The sequence below is a fragment of the Rhinatrema bivittatum genome, chromosome 3 (assembly GCF_901001135.1).
Source record: "Rhinatrema bivittatum chromosome 3, aRhiBiv1.1, whole genome shotgun sequence".
NCBI lineage: Eukaryota > Metazoa > Chordata > Amphibia > Gymnophiona > Rhinatrematidae > Rhinatrema > Rhinatrema bivittatum.
Genome location: NC_042617.1, coordinates 459,769,129 through 459,788,001, shown reverse-complemented (window position 1 = coordinate 459,788,001; position 18,873 = coordinate 459,769,129). Strand labels below are relative to the sequence as shown.

The 18,873-nt window shown below is 40.7% G+C and overlaps 1 protein-coding gene across 1 annotated transcript in view; it reads left to right on the top strand.

Moving 5' to 3' along the window:
• Window positions 1-18,873, top strand: part of NBAS (neuroblastoma amplified sequence) — a 1,239,997-nt gene that overhangs the window by 867,607 nt on the left and 353,517 nt on the right. The window contains exon 47 of the mRNA XM_029595926.1: window positions 2,238-2,440. Within this exon, the coding sequence (XP_029451786.1) occupies window positions 2,238-2,440 (203 nt within the window). The remainder of the gene's footprint in view (window positions 1-2,237; window positions 2,441-18,873) is intronic.

The window sequence follows — 18,873 nt, the reverse complement described above, 5'->3', positions numbered from 1 at the left end:
AAGTAATTCTTTTGAGGTTTCTGATGTACTCAGATTAGATCAGGGCCAATGAATAGTTTGTAAAAGATCTTAATGTGTTATTGAAGTATGTTACAATGAGCAATTACTTTGTGAAAATGTAATGATATGCTTTGTGAAGCATGTCTGGGTACCATATCTCTGATTCACGCTATTTAGTAGACCAATATGAATCATCATTCTTTATTTAAATTTAGGGACAAATAAACTCTAAACTTGTGTTTTATGTAGTAAGGTGATAAGAGAATCTCTGGGAGATAAGCAGGTGAGGAAAGAGTAAGAATTAATGTTACATTTGTACACATTTATTAAGCTGTAATCATGCAACAGTGCACATTAAATACCAAATTCAGCATTCAACGTGCATTAAAGTGATGTCATCACATGATATTGGTGACATTGTGCCATTTTAACATATAAAATAGGCCATTTAATGGTACAGTATGTGACTTCCCACTCAATGAAAGCTTAGCATGAAGATCAGGAAAAGCCAGAAAACAATAGTTGTAATGACTCTTATTCTCATACACTGGTGAACGTTATGATGGCTCAACCGAATAACGGTATATAAAACTCATCAAATAAATAAATAAATAAATAAATAAATAAAAATAGCCATCATATGAGATTCTGCCGGTCATAGACCTTCATTGCCTTATAAATAATCATCTGCCACAATTTTGGGTACTTTCTTTGTTGCGGACTGCATGCAGAGAGGGAGAGTAGTTTTTCAAAGGTTTCCATGAATAGACCCTTATTTACCCATGAAAATTCCTTTGCGATTGTCCTCGTAATTCATTCTAAGAAAACTGTAGTGATCTTATGGGGACTTACAGAAGAAACACAGAGAAAAGAAAGATTTATATATGAAAGGGAAAACAATTATTATAAAGGAACATGAAACAAATTCCCCTTTCTTTTCCTCTTCTCCTCGCCAACCTTTTATTACTTTTATGTTCTAAAAGCCTCAGAATATTCCTAGTATTTCTGTTCCATATAAGAACATAAGAAAATGCCATACTGGGTCAGACCAAGGGTCCATCAAGCCCAGCATCCTGTTTCCAACAGTGACCAATCCAGGCCATAAGAACCTGGCAAGAACCCAAAAACTAAGTCTATTCCATGTAACCATTGCTAATGGCAGTGGCTATTCTCTAAGTGAACTTAATAGCAGGTAATGGACTTCTCCTCCAAGAACTTATCCAATCCTTTTTTAAACACAGCTATGCTAACTGCATGAACCACATTCTCTGGCAACAAATTCCAGAGTTTAATTGTGCGTTGAGTAAAAAAGAACTTTCTCAGATTAGTTTTAAATGTGCCCCATGCTAACTTCATGGAGTGTCCCCTAGTCTTTCTACTATCCGAAAGAGTAAATAACCGATTCACATCTACCCGTTCTAGACCTCTCATGATTTTAAACACCTCTATCATATCCCCCCTCAGTCGTCTCTTCTCCAAGCTGAAAAGTCCTAACCTCTTTAGTCTTTCCTCATAGGGAAGTTGTTCCATTTCCCTTATCATTTTGGTAGTCCTTCTCTGTACCTTCTCCATCGTAATTATATCTTTTTTGAGATGCGGCGACCAGAATTGTACACAGTATTCAAGGTGCGGTCTCACCATGGAGAAAAATAGAAACATAAGATTTTAAATTTCTAGCAGCAAACAGAATCAGTTTTCCCCCCTAAAATTCTTAGAATTTAACAAAACAAAACTTCCCCAAACATGACAAGCATCAAGAGGTACTAAACCCACAATATCAGATTTGAAAACTATCCCAACACAAGATGGCATTTGTTTTTATTCATATAGCCCTACACTTAATCACTGAAAGGGACAAATATTTGTTTTATTACTATTATATCTCACATGTGATACAAGTAGTCAATCATTCAGGTCAGGAAAATTGATATAAATAAAATCAGTTGCATAATGGGTCACTGTAATACAGTGGCTAGGTCTAGGCAACCCTGCACTTGAGTGGTAGAAGTACACCAGTCAGGTTTTTCAAATATTTCAAACAATAAATTGAATGAGGTTATGTTATATGTGTACAGCATTAAATAATCTGACCCACTGTCCAACACTTTGCACTCTGAATTACCTCCCATTTGTCCAATTCATTGTAAACAATCAGGGACAGCTTCTGATTCATAATTTGCTACATAAATGTCATCATTTTATACGCATTATTCATTGTTAATATTGTCTGATTTCAGGATCTCCTACAGAAGTATGGCCATTTGTACGATTTATCCAGATCAGAGAGAGAGAAAATACATGATTTGGCAGTGACCATATGTATGGATGGTCAGTCTTTGGATATAATCCAGAAATTGTTGGATGTGGCTGTTGGACCGCTAGGAATTTCTCTCAGAGACGTAGTATACAGTGCAGTAAAAAATATCATGAATTCATTGAGGTAAGTGTCATGCACCAAGGATAAAGATATTTTTATACAGAAGTATGCAAGAATGAGAAAATAAGATTGGGTAGGCTCAGTAGTATTTCATCTAGGATGGCCATACTAGGTAGGCGTATATCCCTGTCTATCACCAGTTTCTTTTTTTCTGTATTAGGTGTTATGTAGACTTCTAAAAACTGTATTTGTCCTGGAGAAAACCGAAGTCTTTGTAGGTTGTGATACTACTTAAAAGGCTAGTAAAAAGAAAAAGTTGGAACACTTGAGCTTTTGAATCATCACAGGCTTCTTCAGAGGCCATCTATGAACTCTCAAAAATTCATATACTATAACATGGATTTTTACTTTTTTTTTTTTTTAATTATTTTGTTTTTATTGAATTTTCACCATTTATAATAGAACACAAATGTTCTCAGAATTACAAGACAAAATAATAAGATTCTAACAAATATTATAAGAATTTAACCATTCTATAAACATGTCAAAACATTATAGGCAATAATGGGAGACCATGACATAAATGAAGCAGTCATACAAAGAATAAGACAAAATCCACACTAACTCACGGGCCAATACAGTAAAAATCACGGGAGAGCAGGCAAGCGCCTGCTCTCCCAGCTCGTGCACAAGACACTCGCCTGTGCTCGCGATACCGTAATTTAATTTATTTAAATGAGGGCCGGCGGTAAAAAGAGGCGCCAGGGACACTAGTGCGTCCCTAGCGCCTCTTTTCGGACAGGAGCGGCGGCTGTCAGCGGGTTTGACAGCTGATGCTCAATTTTGCCGGCGTCGGTTCTCGAGCCCGCTGACAGCCACGGGTTCGGAAACTGGACACCGGCAAAATTGAGCGTCTGGTTTTCGAGCCGCAGGCCTATTTCAAAATTTTTTTTTTTTTTACTTTTTTTAACTTTCGGGACCGCCGACTTAATGTCGCCATTATATTAAGTCAGAGGGTGCACAGAAAAGCAGTTTTTACTGCTTTTCTGTGCACTTCCCCAGCGCCGAGAGAAATTAACGCCTACCTTTGGGTAGGCGCTAATTTCTTAAAGTAAAATGTGCGGCTTGGCTGCACATTTTACTTACTGAATCGCGCGGGAATACCTAATAGGGCCATCAACATGCATTTGCATGTTGCTGGCACTATTAGGTGCGGGGGGGGGGGGGTTGGATGTGCGTTTTCGACGTGCTATTACCCCTTACTGAATAAGGGGTAAAGCTAGCGCATCGAAAACGTGCGTCCAATTGCGGGTACTGTATCGGCCTGTTAAGCAGTATAGTTACCTCATGTATACATATTCTATACCAAACCCACGGTGGAGTTCACTTAGGAGTGAGAATCTAAATATAATCACAATTGATCGGGGGTCATTAAAGACATATTTTGAATTTTGATAAACAATTATACACCTACAAGGAAAACATAATTAAATTTTGCCCCTTTGGATATAGCCTCCCCTCTCATTACAATAAACCTTTTTCTATTTTGTGTATTTCTTACTATGTTCGGGAATATTCAAATCTGCTGACCATAAAAGTTTTGCGTTTGGCGAAAAAACATTCTTAGTACAAAATCCCTTTCAGAAGCAATAATATAGCTCTAGTTTCTACAGACATCTCATATGACATCTCCAAAATAGCTGATAAGTCCACACACGGATCCGGAGGTTTCTCTTGCTGTTGAATGTTTTCTTCTCTAAGCTGAGGTAAATAGTATATTTTTGAAATTGCGGGTAACGCCTGTTCGGGAAATTTCAAAATGTTCACCATATAACTTTTAAATAAGTCACTAGGGGAAATCATTTTTATCTTTGGAAAATTTAATATCCTCATATTAGACCTTCTTAACTGATTCTCAATTGTTTCCATTTCACTCAATTGAAATTTTTCAGATCTTATAAGATTGCACTGAACTGCTTCCATGCCTTCTATTTTTTCTCAATTACTTTTAAAGATGTTTCCAGCTTTATTACTTTATTGTCCTGGCTCTGAGTCTTACTTATACTTTTCTTCATCGTAATTGTCAATGTATTTATGGATTTATCCATTGAGGATAACATGTTCCATATTTCATCCAATGTTATTTTTTGAGGCCTTATCAAGGGAGGGTTGCAAATAACTCTTATATTTTGATCATCCTTTCCTACCTCCTCTGGGCCCTCTCCAACAACGCCTTGGTGCTGTGCCTCTACTATTGGGCCCTTGGAACCCTGCATATCCAGGTTCTCCGAAGAGCTCAGAGTTTCCTCAGCTCTTCTCTGGGCACCAAAATTTAACGAGGCCGATGGTTTCTCCAACAATATAGCTGACATGTCTGATCTCTCCAGGACTCCGGACGGTGGTTCAGGGGTTGTCAGCGTGCCGGGGCTGAGGGGTGTTTTGTCGGCCATGGGGCTCGGCATCCGCTCCTCATCGAGTTCCCCAGTGGCTCCTCCCACCGGCTGTGATTGCGTGGGTCTCGCGAACATAGCTTCTGTCCACGGTTGCCTTGAATCGGAAACTGGTGTCGAAGTAATTTCTCTCACCTTGGCTTTACGTTTTGTGTGAGGCATTATAATTCAAGCAAAAAAAGAGAAGAGGTACGTCACGCAAGGTTTAGAAATTGCAAGAGACCGGAGCTTTGATGTTCGTGTGCTCACTACATGGCAGCTATCTTGGTCTCCGGTTTTTTACTTTTTTTTAAAAGCATCACAACCTACAAGGATCTCCTTTGAAAGTATTGGAAAAAACAAAAAAATTATAAAATATTCCTAAACATTCCCAACATGCTCTCTTGGTTTCATCTATAAGTCACACTATCAATGGGAGATTAGCCATCATGAACTCTTCTGGAGAATTGTCAATATATTTTCCAAAGTGAAAGAAAATAATATATTTATTATGATTTGTATATGAAATTTACCCTGAAATTGACTTTCTCTGAAACATTTATTTATATTCCGCCTTTGAGGTACTTCAAAGCAAATTATATTCAGGTTCTATAGGTATTAGAGACATTAGAAACTTAGGAATGCAATAATTTGGCAGGTTACCAAACACACTTGCCAAAATTATTGTATGAAAAAAGTCAGACAATATTGCACTGTGTACTATGCTAATCAGATCAAAAATATCACCCAGTAATTTATATCAAAGCCAGGGGAAAAAAAATCATTTGATAATTAGACCAAGCGACAGCAGCAACATAACCTAGAAAACACCCCTGAGGACAAATATTAAAAGCTTAGTGCTTGAAAAATGTCTCCATGACTTGCTTAGTAGGGGTAAAATGAACTCCTCATGTACTTTCTTCCCTGGATGGTTCACCCCCACCCTTCTCCAAAGAAGCCCCCTCTTCCCCAACTCATGTGCAGTCCTTTTTCTCTCCTCCAGTTAACTGCATCCCTCTCTCCATTCTCTTCTTTTTCCTTCCAAAACACTTCCTGCTGCATCTCCATCTCCTTCGCTTTGAGGGGTGGGGAGGGTTTCAGCTCCCTGAAACTCCAGCTCCTCTTTGAAGCAGGCTTGATTAGGCTGCATCGCTGCTTTCTGTGGGCAGGGGTGTTCCCCGTGGCCCTGCTCCTCCGGTGGCTGTTCCATGAAGTTCCCCTATGCCAGCTGCTGCTTCCTGGCATTGGGGGTAGAGCCCACTTTTCCACTTCCTTTTGGCAGTGGCAGAAATGTTTGTCAGTTCTTCCTGGCAGTGAAAATCAGGCAAGCACATTTGTAAATAATCCTGTGGAGAGCTATTGGGGGAGAAGGAGAGGTGGAAAACACAGAAGATGAAGTAGGGGTGAGGGAAGAAATGGTCGTAAAGGAGGGAATATCCTCTTGAGTCGTTGGATGTGGACATGGCATCACAGGCAACAAGCAGCTTGGTGACTCCACTACCCAAACGTTAGATCCACAACATCCTTTCAGCATTGAGAATGACCTTCTTCTTTGCTAATTCCTATAGCATTATTCATGATGCAGGGAGTTCAGCAAGGGACATATTGTGGAGGGAGATAACCATGGTTATCGTTAGTCATTCCCAGCTTTTTATGGACTACTGAGAGTAGAGGTACAGGGAAACGTATATGAGTAACTGCTCTGTCAGACAGTATCTAAACTACTGACTCATATATCTAAGACTAGATGAGGGAGACAGGGATCCATCTAGATCTTTGCCATGGAGAAAAGACTGATGGCTGTCCTGGGATGCGAACAGTTCAAAGGAACAGTACAGTGGTTGAGAGCCTTGAAAACTTGGCCCTGTGCTTCCTCTGTAGATTTGCTTGCTAAGAGCAAAGTACAAAGAGATCAGAAATAGATAGTTCCCAAAACAAACAGAGAAAATCAGATTTCCCACCAAAGAATGAGCAAGAAAATCTATGCATAATTCTGGCAGGTCAAAGTTTAAAGTTCTCACATTGATCTACAAAACCATCATGAACCTTCAGTGCTTTAATGCTGCCCTGAAAATATACTGTCCTTGCCATACCTTCTGTTCTTTTAGGACATTGCTGAGTTAGCCCTTCCGTTCGATTGGTCTGTCTTGCTGAGTCACACAAACATTTGTGTGGAGTGCATTCCCTCTTGTGTGGAATGCTATCCCAGAAGAACTTAAGAATGAATCTCCATATCTTCATTTTAGAAAGCAGTTAAAAGCCTACCTTTTTAACAAGGCTTTTAATGGATAGTTTTATTCTAAGGTGTAGTCTGTGGTCTGGTTGGTATTGCTAAATTGATCTGCATTTGTAATCATATGGTTGCACAGTTGCTATTATGCATTTTCAATATCCTTGCTTACATTTAATAGGTTTTACTTTTTTGTGTTTGTTTTTAATGCATGTATGTTCATGGTTTATGTATTTTTTCCTGTAACACTGAGAATTGATTATCAAGCAGGATACAAATTTTATTTAAATAAATCCATTTTGCAGCTGCTATCGACAGCTGTAAAATATGTTATATCCTGTCATTAGGCCAGAAACCTAACATGACCATTGACCAGGGGTCTGAAACCTGAGGCTCCTGAGCTGCATGTGGCTGTTTGCTACCCCCGTCCCTCCCAACCCTGGCAGATGAGAAGACCATTATCTTATACTAGCAGCTGCACCTCTGATGCTGATCTCCTGGGATCTTAATTTGGTACTGTCAGCTTTGTGTAAGTCTCCTTTTAAGCCACTCTGATCAACACCAGTCATGTGACAGATACAACCAACCCATCGGCCCGACAAGCCAATCCGCTCCTGGCTGTAGAAAGGAAAGAGTGCTGCGGATGTGCTGCAAGGAATGAGGAGGGCTGGGGAGAAGTGCTGGAGCAGTAAGGGTTGTGGTTATGGTAGAAAGTACTAGGGCTGTGCAAAAAAATAATAGAAGAGATTTAGTATTGGGAAAGGAATTTTATTCTTCCACTCATTTTTAAATCTCTTTCATCAGTCACGTTTAGCTTGCCATATGTTATATATCTACTAGCCGTTAAGCCCGTAACAACGGGCTCGGTCCGTTTCCTTCCCACTCCCTCCCCCTTCACTCTCTCCCCCCTCCCTCTCACCTCCCTCTCACCCTCCCTCCCTCTCCTCAGTCACTCCCCCTCTCTCAATCCCCTCCACATCCACAACCGGCAGATCTCGGGGGGTGTCCTTCCCTCCCTCCCGCGCGGCGCCGCTACTTCTCCTCCCACTCCTGCTGGCAGATCTCGGGGGGGGGGGGGTGTCACTCCCGCGCGCGGCGCCGCTACTTCTCCTCCCACTCCTGCCGGCAGATCTCGGGGGGGGGGTGTCACTCCCGCGCGCGCGCGTGGCGCCGCTACTTCTCCTCCCGCTCCTGCCGGCAGGTCTCAGGGGGTCACTCCCGCGTGCGCGGCGCCACTGCTTCTCCTCCCACTCCTGCTTCGCGGCCGCCGCCGCTCCTGCGGCCCCACCGCCATTTTTTTTTGGGGCACGCACGGCTCTGACCGACGTGCTCGCCCGCACATGCGCGGTAGAGCTGCTCTCTACTGCGCATTTGCGGGCCGTCGGTCAGAGCCCATTTATAAGGTAGATTAGGTTTTGTGTGTCTATATTATGACAACAATAATTAAACTCCCCCAATGAGTAGTGGGGGAGTGCTCATCCATTCAGTTTGTATCAATAAAGCAAAACTATGGATGTAAACAGTGCATACCAGCACCAGAACCTGGGAATTATCCTTATTGTCCTTGCTGTACCCTTTAATTTAATTTTAATGTTATCACTATTTATTTTTTCCCCTTTTTTTGTAACCACTTTTTTTATTACTTTGGTAGCATGTGCATAACCTGCCGTGCCGAATCTGAATAGCCTCATTTTTCTTTTATTTGTTTTGGATCCCTTTCTCTTCTGCTTCTCCTCTTTCTCATGGTTTTTCACTGTTTCTCTTTCCACTCTTTTTTACTCTCTTTGCCTCTGTGTCTTCAATCAAGGCACCAGCAGCGGTTCCCTGTTTGTGAAAGCAGTTATCCCTTTAGACCTGCTCTTTTATATATCTACAGTCTGCACTTTGTGCCAGTCTTCAGGTGGCGAGAGGGACGGGAGGTGCTGAAATGTATTTGGTTAATGGAATTTGATATTCTGCTTTTACAGCTAAGCCCAAAGCGTAGATAGGGGCAAAATGCCAAAATAGTTCATTATTTTTTATTAGCATGTCCTTTCCCATGCTTGCATAGGTGTCCACAATCGTGCCATTTACCATGAATTAGCTGATCCTGTAAATGGATAATAAAAAGTTCATGGCATTAATCACATGGTAAGATTTGTTTACTACCCAGTAATTGCCTTATTGCACTTTAATACATTGGCCCTTTGGAGTTCTTTTTCAGATGAATAATTTCATCGTGAATGCCATTATTTAGAATTCTCTGCTCATCCTTGGGCATTTGTTTATGATCTTCTGTTTAGTACCCTTTCTTTCCATGATTTTTTTTTAATATGAAATTTTAAAAAAAGCTAGAAAATATTGTATAGTACTTGTGAAATTTAGGGAAATTTTATCACTGGGTGCCTTTTTCTTAAGTTTCTAGTAAGTAGTAATCTGTTTAATATTACTAATATCAGGCATCACTAGAGTCGAGGAAAATAAAATGTGATGGTAGATATGGTATGAGTTAATGACTGCATCTCTGCGTCATTGCTATTGTCTTCTTCTTTTAGCTGTATGTTATCTAAAGTATTTGCATGTGCATTTGTTATATTTGATACAGTATGATAGAATGCTATTTTCATAGCATCTTTGTTAGAATAGTAAACAGTGTAATGCCTTATTACTACAAATAATATGCACCTAAAATGTTGTAAAATGCAGTGCATAACTCTTCTTGCTACTGCAAGCATAGTTACCTCTCTGGACGTTGTAGATCAGTGTTAATTCCTATTAACACTTTTAGGAACAATTTAAAAAAATTTGGCAAATTTAAAAAAAATTTGGTTTTTGTTTAGACATGACTTACACCAAAAACCTCACAAAAGTAGGACCTTAAAATCAGATTAATACTTAAAATACACTAATTTGGAATACCGGTAATTGGTTTCAGATATGATAGTGCTACTGTGATATTTTAGTTACAAAGCTTTGCACAGCAATATAATCATATTCCATTTCATTGTACTTGTCCATTTTATTGTTCCAATGAATTAAACATTTCTACTTCTCTGTTTCCACAATGTATCCTTGCAATATTTCTACTTGTTTTCCTTTTGACATTGAACAGTCTTTCAGCATCTAGCCTGCCTTGGGGTCATAACAAAATTTAAAGTACTACCAACTACATTATCATCCCATTAACTAGGCAGTCCTATCTCTAAAATTGAATAAATACATTGAAAGAACAAACACCTATAAACACCATCTTGAATTACATTGCAACCAATCAAGAATCCCCAATACTAAACTGCCCATTGGGTGATGTAAACGGTACAACGCAATGAAAAGCCTTTGTACCATCTCTTGAAAAACCCAGTCTATCATCCTTTGTAACCTCATTAAAACAAAACAGATTAATCTCTTTCCATGTCCAGATCACAAGAGGTCAGTATACAAGATTTAAAAAATCCATCTGTGGTCCAGCCACATTAAACTCTGTCATATTCAGCCCCATGTTTAAATTATTACTTTGGTAGTAATTTTTAAAAGAATTTATGTGCAAAAAACTGGATTTTACACACACATATGGGATTTTGAAAATTACTACGTCTCCAGAAGTAACTCTTTTGAAAATTCAATCCTATGTCTATCACTGTAAACCAGGTTTCTTGAAAACTCTATCCTTTAAAATAAAATGCATTTATTTATTATATTCAGCTTTTCAGCACTTCAAAGTGGGAAACTACAGAAGCCTAAACTCTGCTATTGTGCAGATAGCTACAGTGTTCAATCATTTGTATTCCTATAATCCTTCTAGTTTTATCCACGTATACCAACCCACAGGAACAGACAGTTTCATAAATTACCTTCATCAAGGTACAGATGCTAAAAGAATATAAGGTGAAGAATTATCTTCCTGGCAAATGCACATTCACTCCATTACTGTGGGCAAACTGAGCCCTCTCTATAGGGGTGATGACCCAGTACCCCAAGCTCATTGTTTGTTATATCCAAGTCTTGTGCATCTTCTCTTGGAGAAAAGGAAGTAGTAGCACTTATAAAATACCAATTACCAATGATTCCAAATCATTGTGTTTCAGATATTAGTCCAGGTAGCATTACTGGGTTTAAAAAATGTTTGGACAAGTTCCTGGAGGAGAAGTCCATAAACTGCTATTAAATTGACTTAAAGGTAAATTGTAAATACGCACGCAGGCGTCCAAGTGCACGTGGTTGCCGATTTTATATCATCTGTGCTCCAGTTTGCGCATGTTATAAAATCTGCTACCTGCATGCACAAGTGCGCCCGATTTTATATTGGTGCGCGCGAGTGCCGACTCTCGCATTCAAGGAGGGCAAATTTTATAAGAAGCGTGCGGCGTCTTGATAGGCCCTTTCCCCAGTTCCCTCCCAGTCCACTCCAATAAAGAAGGAGACTGGGAGGGAACTTCCTACAACCCCTAGCTAACCTGCCTCCCTTTTCCCCTAACCGTCCCAACCCCTAAAAACCCCTCTATCTTTTTTTTGTTGTTTTAATACTTACCTGCTTTCCAGAGCAGTGCCGATGCGCACTTCAGTGGGACAGTGCCTGATGGCGCTATCCCAACCTTCCCAGACCCTTTTTTTGTTAGCTGGCTCTTCGGCGCATATCAGAAGGATATGAGCATGGCCGCAGTCCTTTGAGAATCCCCACGGTGCATGCACAGCCCAGCCGTGCGCGTATCTCCCGGTTTTAACGCACGTAAGCCTAAATTAGGTCACAATGGAATAGCCACTACTTATTACTGGCATTAGTATCATGTATTTATTTACTGGTTTGGGTACTTTGCCAGGTACTTGTATACTGGATTGGCCACTGTTGGAAACAGGATGCTGGGCTTGATGGACCCTCGATCTGACCCAGTATTGCAACTTCTTATATTCTTAGTCCTGATGCGGTTTCCTACTTGTATTATGTTTTGACACTCTGATGTAGGATTTTGGTTTCCCTTTTAGACCGATGCTGTATCAGAAGCCAGACACAGAGAAGCTGAAGAACCTAAAGATAACATACCGTATTTTCCGGCGTATAAGACGACTTTTTAACCCCTGAAAATCTTCTCAAAAGTCGGGGGTCGTCTTATACGCCAGGTATCGTCTTATAGGGCAGCGCTTCTCACCGGTGTGTCGCCAAGCATTCCTGGAGAGGGCAGGGGAGGGAAGAGAACTGTGCATGCACTCTTACCTGCATTAAAAGAGAGGTGTCCAGGAGAGGATGGGGAGACAGGAAAACTGCACATGCACTTATAGCTGAGTTAAAAAGAGACACATTCCTGGAGAGGGCGGATAACAGTGTGTGTTGTGTTTGAGATCATCAACAGCACGCGCGCTATTTTATTGCCGCCCACCCAAATAGCGGGTGCAAAGCAAGCGTGATTTTAAACACATGCACCTTATGTTAGTTTTGACGAGAAACTATACAGACAGTTCTCTTTGAAAATCAGCTGGTCTTCCTTCCCTGCTGCCGTTGCCGCTGGGCTATCAGCACGTTCAAGCCCAGCGGGAACGGCAGCGGTGCAAAAAAAAAAAAAAAGCTGTGGCACCCTCGACTGGCCTTTTCTTCTTCCCGCCCCCCCCCCCCCCCCCCCCGACCCGGAACAGGAAGTGATACGTGGTGCGCGGGAAGGAGAAAGAGCCGTGCCGCATGAAAAAATAGCAGCAGCGATAGCAGCATCGGCCCCTGAGCAATCGAAGCAGCTGATAATAGGGAAAGGAGAGAGCAGCAGGAGCCTCCCGCGGCCGATGGGATTCTTCTTTCTTGGCCTGCGGGGGCTGGAGGAGGAGGCTGCAGCAGCTACCATTTGTGCTTGGGGAGGGGCGGTGGGAGAGGAAGTGAGTGAGAGAGAGAGAAGCAGCCAGCCAGCCAGTGTGTAAGTGAGAGAATGCATTTGATTGAGAGCATGTGTGTGATTGAGAGAAACTGGTCAGAGAGCTCATATGTGTGTATATGTGAGAGACAATGAAAGTGACTGCTCAAGGAGATGACTGATGTGTATGTGAGTGTGAGAGAGAGAAAAAGCATGGAAGTGAGAAATCTGGATATGTGAGAAAGCATGGGAGTAAGAAGCCTGATTATGTGAGAGAGAGCATGGGGGTGGGAGGGCTGTGTGTGTGTGTGCGTGCATGAGAGAGAGACTGGTTGATAAGGTGACGGTGTGTGTGAGAGAAAGAGACTGGTGTGTGTGAATGTGAGAGAAAGAATGTGATTCAGGGAATGAGAAGCCTGTGCACGTGGAGAGCGAGCATGGAAATGAGAGAGAGACTGGTGTGTGTGTGTGTGTGTGAGACAGAGAAAGTGATTATGAGAGTGAGAAGCCCGTATATGTATGGTAAGCAGAACACGGGAGTGGGAAGCCTGTGTGTGGTTACGGCATGAGAGAAACTGTTCAGGAAGATGTCTGGTGTGTGTGTCAAAGACTGTTTGGGAAATGATTGGTGTGTGAGAGACAGAAACTGGTCATGGGGGCATGACTGGTATGGTGTGTGTGTGTGAGAGACATGGACCCTAAGGAAGAGGACCATGAGTATAGAGCTTAGCCACTACTGCTGCTTCTGGTGTGTGCTACGGCCTGCATGGAAGAGGAGTAGGAGAGCTGCTGGAGGGGGTAAGTAAAGGTGGCTTTTTAAGTTTATTTTTCTTGATTGACTGCCATTTTAATTATTTAATATTATGTGATGTGTCTGCTTTTTTGAAATATTTTATTGGTGTTTGGAGAAAGTTTAATAGTTTTTATGAGTTTTTAATTGTTGGATGTTATTCTGTTCATAGCTGTTTTGAAACATTTATTCTGCTTATTAGTATAGTTTTACAATTATTTCTGTGTGGGGATCTATAGCTGCTTGCTAGTTCTGTTTTCCTAATGAGAGGTGTATTGGTTTTTAGGGCCTGATATACGTTATTTGTAGTGTTACCTTTTCATAGATAGGGTTGCTCCTGTTTGAGTGTAAAATTATTTTTTTTCTTAAAAATGTGTATAAAAAAGGGGGGGGTCGTCTTATACGCCCAGTCATCTTATATGCCGGAAAATACGGTAACAGTTTTATTTAACATATGGCTTTTCACATATATGCAGAAAACAAGATACAACAGTAGTTAATAACATAACTATCAACAAAATACAAAATGATAGCATAGTAAATAAGTAACCATATAAGCATAGTCTTGCAATCCCTGCCCTTTCAATTTCCAGTCTTCTGAGTGACATACCCTTGAAACCTCACAGTTCCATTCAGGCCAAATGGTCTGATCACATTGAGAAAGTAGGAAAGAGCTGCTAAGGAAAGCAGTGGATGGCCTGTTCCATTGACTTTAAGGAAGTGGTTTTCCTGACCACATGGCTGCTGGCTACTACTTCACTGTCCACCCCCTCCCTCCTGGATGAGTCCTGAGGAAGTGGGTCACCCAGTTCAAGAACATCCCGGTTGTTTGTCACATCTATGAATATGGTGTGGTATAGCCTATTTCCAGTAATATACATTTTTATGTCAAAATTATTGACTAGAGCTTTTAGGAATATCAACAAAAGTGGTATACATGCACTGGATGGAATCCATTGATACCATCTTTATTGTACAAGGGGAGAACCACTTCTCTTTTCATCAGGAGGTACCTAAACTTGTTTAGGAGAATGAGCATAGGAGACAGACCTAGCCTTTGAATATAGATTAAACTATCAGAAGGGTCTGTCTAGTGCAAGGCTTTCCAAAATTGCCCTGGGGAACCCACAAACAGTTGGGTTTTCAGGATATCTACAATTAATGTGCATAAGATAATTTTGCATTCATTGGAGACCCAGTTTCTGCTAAATTTATGTCATGCATATTCATTGAAAACCTGACTGGCTATGGGGTCCCCAGGACAAACTTGGGAAGCCCTGGTTCATCAGGCTGCAAGTATACTAATAATAAAGTCCTACTAGAAATGCAGATACTCACGTAGCTGTCTGTCATGTTATGCAGACAACTTCAAACAAAACTAGCAATTTGATCTTTCTGGCAGAATGTGAGTACAGTAGTAGTGAGGCTCTAGCAGAGATGTATTTGCTTAGCTATAATTGACTGGCAAGCTATGCAGGGGACCTAGGAGGCTGGATGCTTCATCAACAGCGTTGTCGTTTGGCTTGAAGAGGCAATGTTTGTGAACTTAATAGCAGATCTTGTTTGATCATCTTCCCAAGATGATGGAGCACTCCAAGATAGTGGTGTACTAGGGAGAGATTCTACAAAAACTGCCTTGGATTAGGAATAACATCTTAATAGTGGTTATGATTTATGGTTGACAGTATAGATAGAGATACCAGGGCAAACTAGATGGACTGGTGGGGTGTTTTGTTTTTTTTTTTGTTTTAACTGTGATAAAAATTTTGATTTAATGTAGAAGTGTCATTATGAACATAAATGCACCTCTAAAATAATATGCTGCCAACAGCCAAGCACTGAATTGTTACTGGATTTCCCAAAAGAATTCTGAACGATGTGTGAAACCAAAATCAATTAAAATTTTTGTGACATGCAGTACTATTCAATGCTATGTTAAATGAAAGTTATATAACTTCTGTGTTATGCAGTCTGCGTAAAGTATGCACATTAATCATTAATACACCCCCATTAAAAATCAAAACCTTATTTTTAAAAATATTTAAATGGTGTTCCCACTATTCCCTGACACATTTGAAGGGCAATTTTCAAAGGTATTTACCCAGGTAAAATGGCCTCCTGAAATACACATGGGTTCTATAGAATCCACATTATCAGCTGTACAGCAAAAAGAGGCATTCCTCTGGTTGTGTTTAGGTTGGGGAAGGAAAGCAGCAGGAATACAGTTGAATTCCAAATGTATGGGCACTTTTTTTGCCCCTCAACCTCTTCTTGCCCTCCGCACAAATAGCAGATGTAAAGTACATGGAAATTTTACTTGGAATACACATGTAAAAATGCCTGCATAGTTATTATGTGGGTTGTTTGAAGACAGTATCTTTTTTAGTAAGAGAGTTACATTTTATCTCATATTTACTGGTTTGGATTGGATTCTTGTCTATGAAGTTAGAAATCACATCACACACACTATTGGCTAAATTTTAAAATGGTACATGTGAAAATCTGGAGATATGAGCGTGGCTGGGCCTGGTATGCGCCGAAGACCGGCCCGATTCAAAAGGGGCGAGACAGGAGCAAGGTCTGGATGGGCCCACGCAACTTACTACTGCTCAGAGAAGAAGGTCACTATAAAAACAAAAAAAACAAAACCTTGCTAGAGGGGCTTTAGGGGTCAGGGCTGAGAGGGGAAAAAGGGAGGCAGGGTAGGTAGGGGGTTAATAAAGTTCCCTCCTTTATTGGAGCGGACTGGGAGGGAATTGGGGAAGATCCTATCATGTCGCCTCGCGCTTCTAAGAAAATTCCCCCCCATGCATGTGAGTCACATGCATGCCAGTATAAAGTCAGCACGTCCATGTGCGTGCACCGGGAACCGTGTGCACGTGGATGCCCGCGCACCTGTTTAAAAATCTACCTTTATATGAATTAATCAGATTACATATCATGTGAATACAGTTTCCCAAGAGTACATAAAATTTGGAGGGGAGCAGTTTAAAGACAGTAACAACTTAGTAAAATGTTTGATACATGGCTTAGAGTTAGTGTGGCCTCTGGATAATTTTTTAATATATAGTATTTACTTATTTATTTAAACATTTTTGGTATACCGCACTCTCCAAATGGTTTGATTGTAGCAGTTTACATCTTATGTACACAATGTCCAAACAAAAAATTTTAATGATTGCTTAAGGGAGTAGAATTAAAAAAAATAAAAATAAAAATAGCCTTGCACATCATTAAAAACAATTTGTCACCCTCAAACAAAAGGCTTAGACAGACAGAAGCCTCGGTTAATCAGGATATGCTTTTAACATGACCTTAAGCATTTTTTGTGCAAATCAAAACCCTTAGCTCATATGGGATGGTAATTCGAAAGCTCAGGGGCAGCCACAAAGGCACATTCACATATCAGCAAAGCGTGCCTGACGCACTTTTAATAATTATTAAAAGTTTACCGAGGAGGAGGAGGAAGGTTGATGATTATAAGCTCACCTTACGGAGGTGCGGGGCACCTACACTATGTATGAAACCTTTCTCTGACTCCATAAAACATTTTTTAAAAAAATTTACATACATGAAAAAAATGTTTTCACCACAGATAGTGTAGGCATTTACTTTATTAAAATTAATTCACAACACACATACCATTCATTTAAAGGTTTATTGAATTGCAGAGCGACAGAGCGGTAGCTCTTGATTGTTTTTGTTTAACATAGCAGTTCGCTACAAAGGTGTAACTTTTGATATACTTTAGGTTTGTCACGGTTCTTGAATTACACCCACCATGGAAGCTTGGAAAAACATTTTTAGTTTTTCAGATTCCCAGTTAGCCGATGTGCTAAAAGAAGAGTCCCTATTGGCAGACTCCAATACAATTAATCAGGAAGCAGCCTGGGATGAGTATTTACGTTTGTCTAAGAAATTGATTAGATCAGAATTACACGGTGCCACATTGGTGGAATATGTAAAATTGCAAATCATCCCCAGAGGTCTTCGGGTACTTAAGGATCCTATGTTATTCAATGAAGATCCGGATTTTGTTAAAACTTGGTATGCCATTTTGAACAAATGTTCATTAGATCTAATGTTATTAATCATCACTCGAGCTAAGTCCAGTACCAAAGAACTTACAGTTGAAACCACTGCCATCAAGGAACAACTCACGACAGATCCCCTAGTCATTTCTCTAGAGGACAAGTTGTCAGAATTCCAGACTACATTAGAGGAGTTTCGTAATTCTATAAAAACTGGCAAAGTATCCAAGTTAAAACGGGATCAAGCTGATTACAAACTGGACAGGGTGTACAATTGGATGGGTCCCAAAATAGCATCTAAGAAGGTTCGCTTCACTTTTTCGTCTGATGAGAATTCTAGTACAGACGAGGGAGAAGATCAGTCTAGCACTGTGGGCACAGGAGACCCTCCAGAACAGACAGTTACAACAGTTAAGGGCAATCGTTGGTCCAATCGTGGGAGAGGAAAGAAGGATAACCGAGGAGGAACAGCAATCACGCGGTCTACAAGACAAAAGAAATGACAACCAATTTGCCAAGGGAACTCAGAGGTACTAGACCCAGAGTTTTCCTCAGTCATAAATATATCTTCCGTTCCTCTAACCAACAATCAGTTAACTCTCCTTGATCAGGGACTGTCGTACGTCCCGACTTCAAAACATTCAGCCTTCAACAGTCGTATTTCGATTCAACGCTTTATACGTAAATTAAATCTACGATTGTTTTTTTCTGATAGAACTGTAAGAGATGTTGATCTGTCCATTGTCAAGCCCAAATCCAACTGGATACCTCCGGGACCTCCGGACCCTCACATTCAGACATTCCATGCTTTGGTACTTAAGGACCTAGCGTCGTTTGAATCCAAGACCCACAGAAGACCACAGAACCTTTCTCCAGCATTGAAGGAGGCCCTAATGAGTTTAAAAAAGGAATCGCAGATCATCATCAAACCCGCTGATAAAGGGGGAGCAGTGGTGGTACAAGACCGGTCCAAGTACATCGAAGATCTCATGGTACACTTGACAGATTCCAAATATTACAAACCTATTTCAATTGATCCCACAGAATCTTTGAAATCCATGGTACGTGAAGTGGTTGATAGTGACTTAAGACTCACCTCCAAAGAAAAAGCATATCTAGTGGTTCCATATCCAAGACGTCCAGTGATTTACTCGATACCAAAAATACACAAGAGCTTAGTTGCTCCGCCGATAAGACCCATAGTGT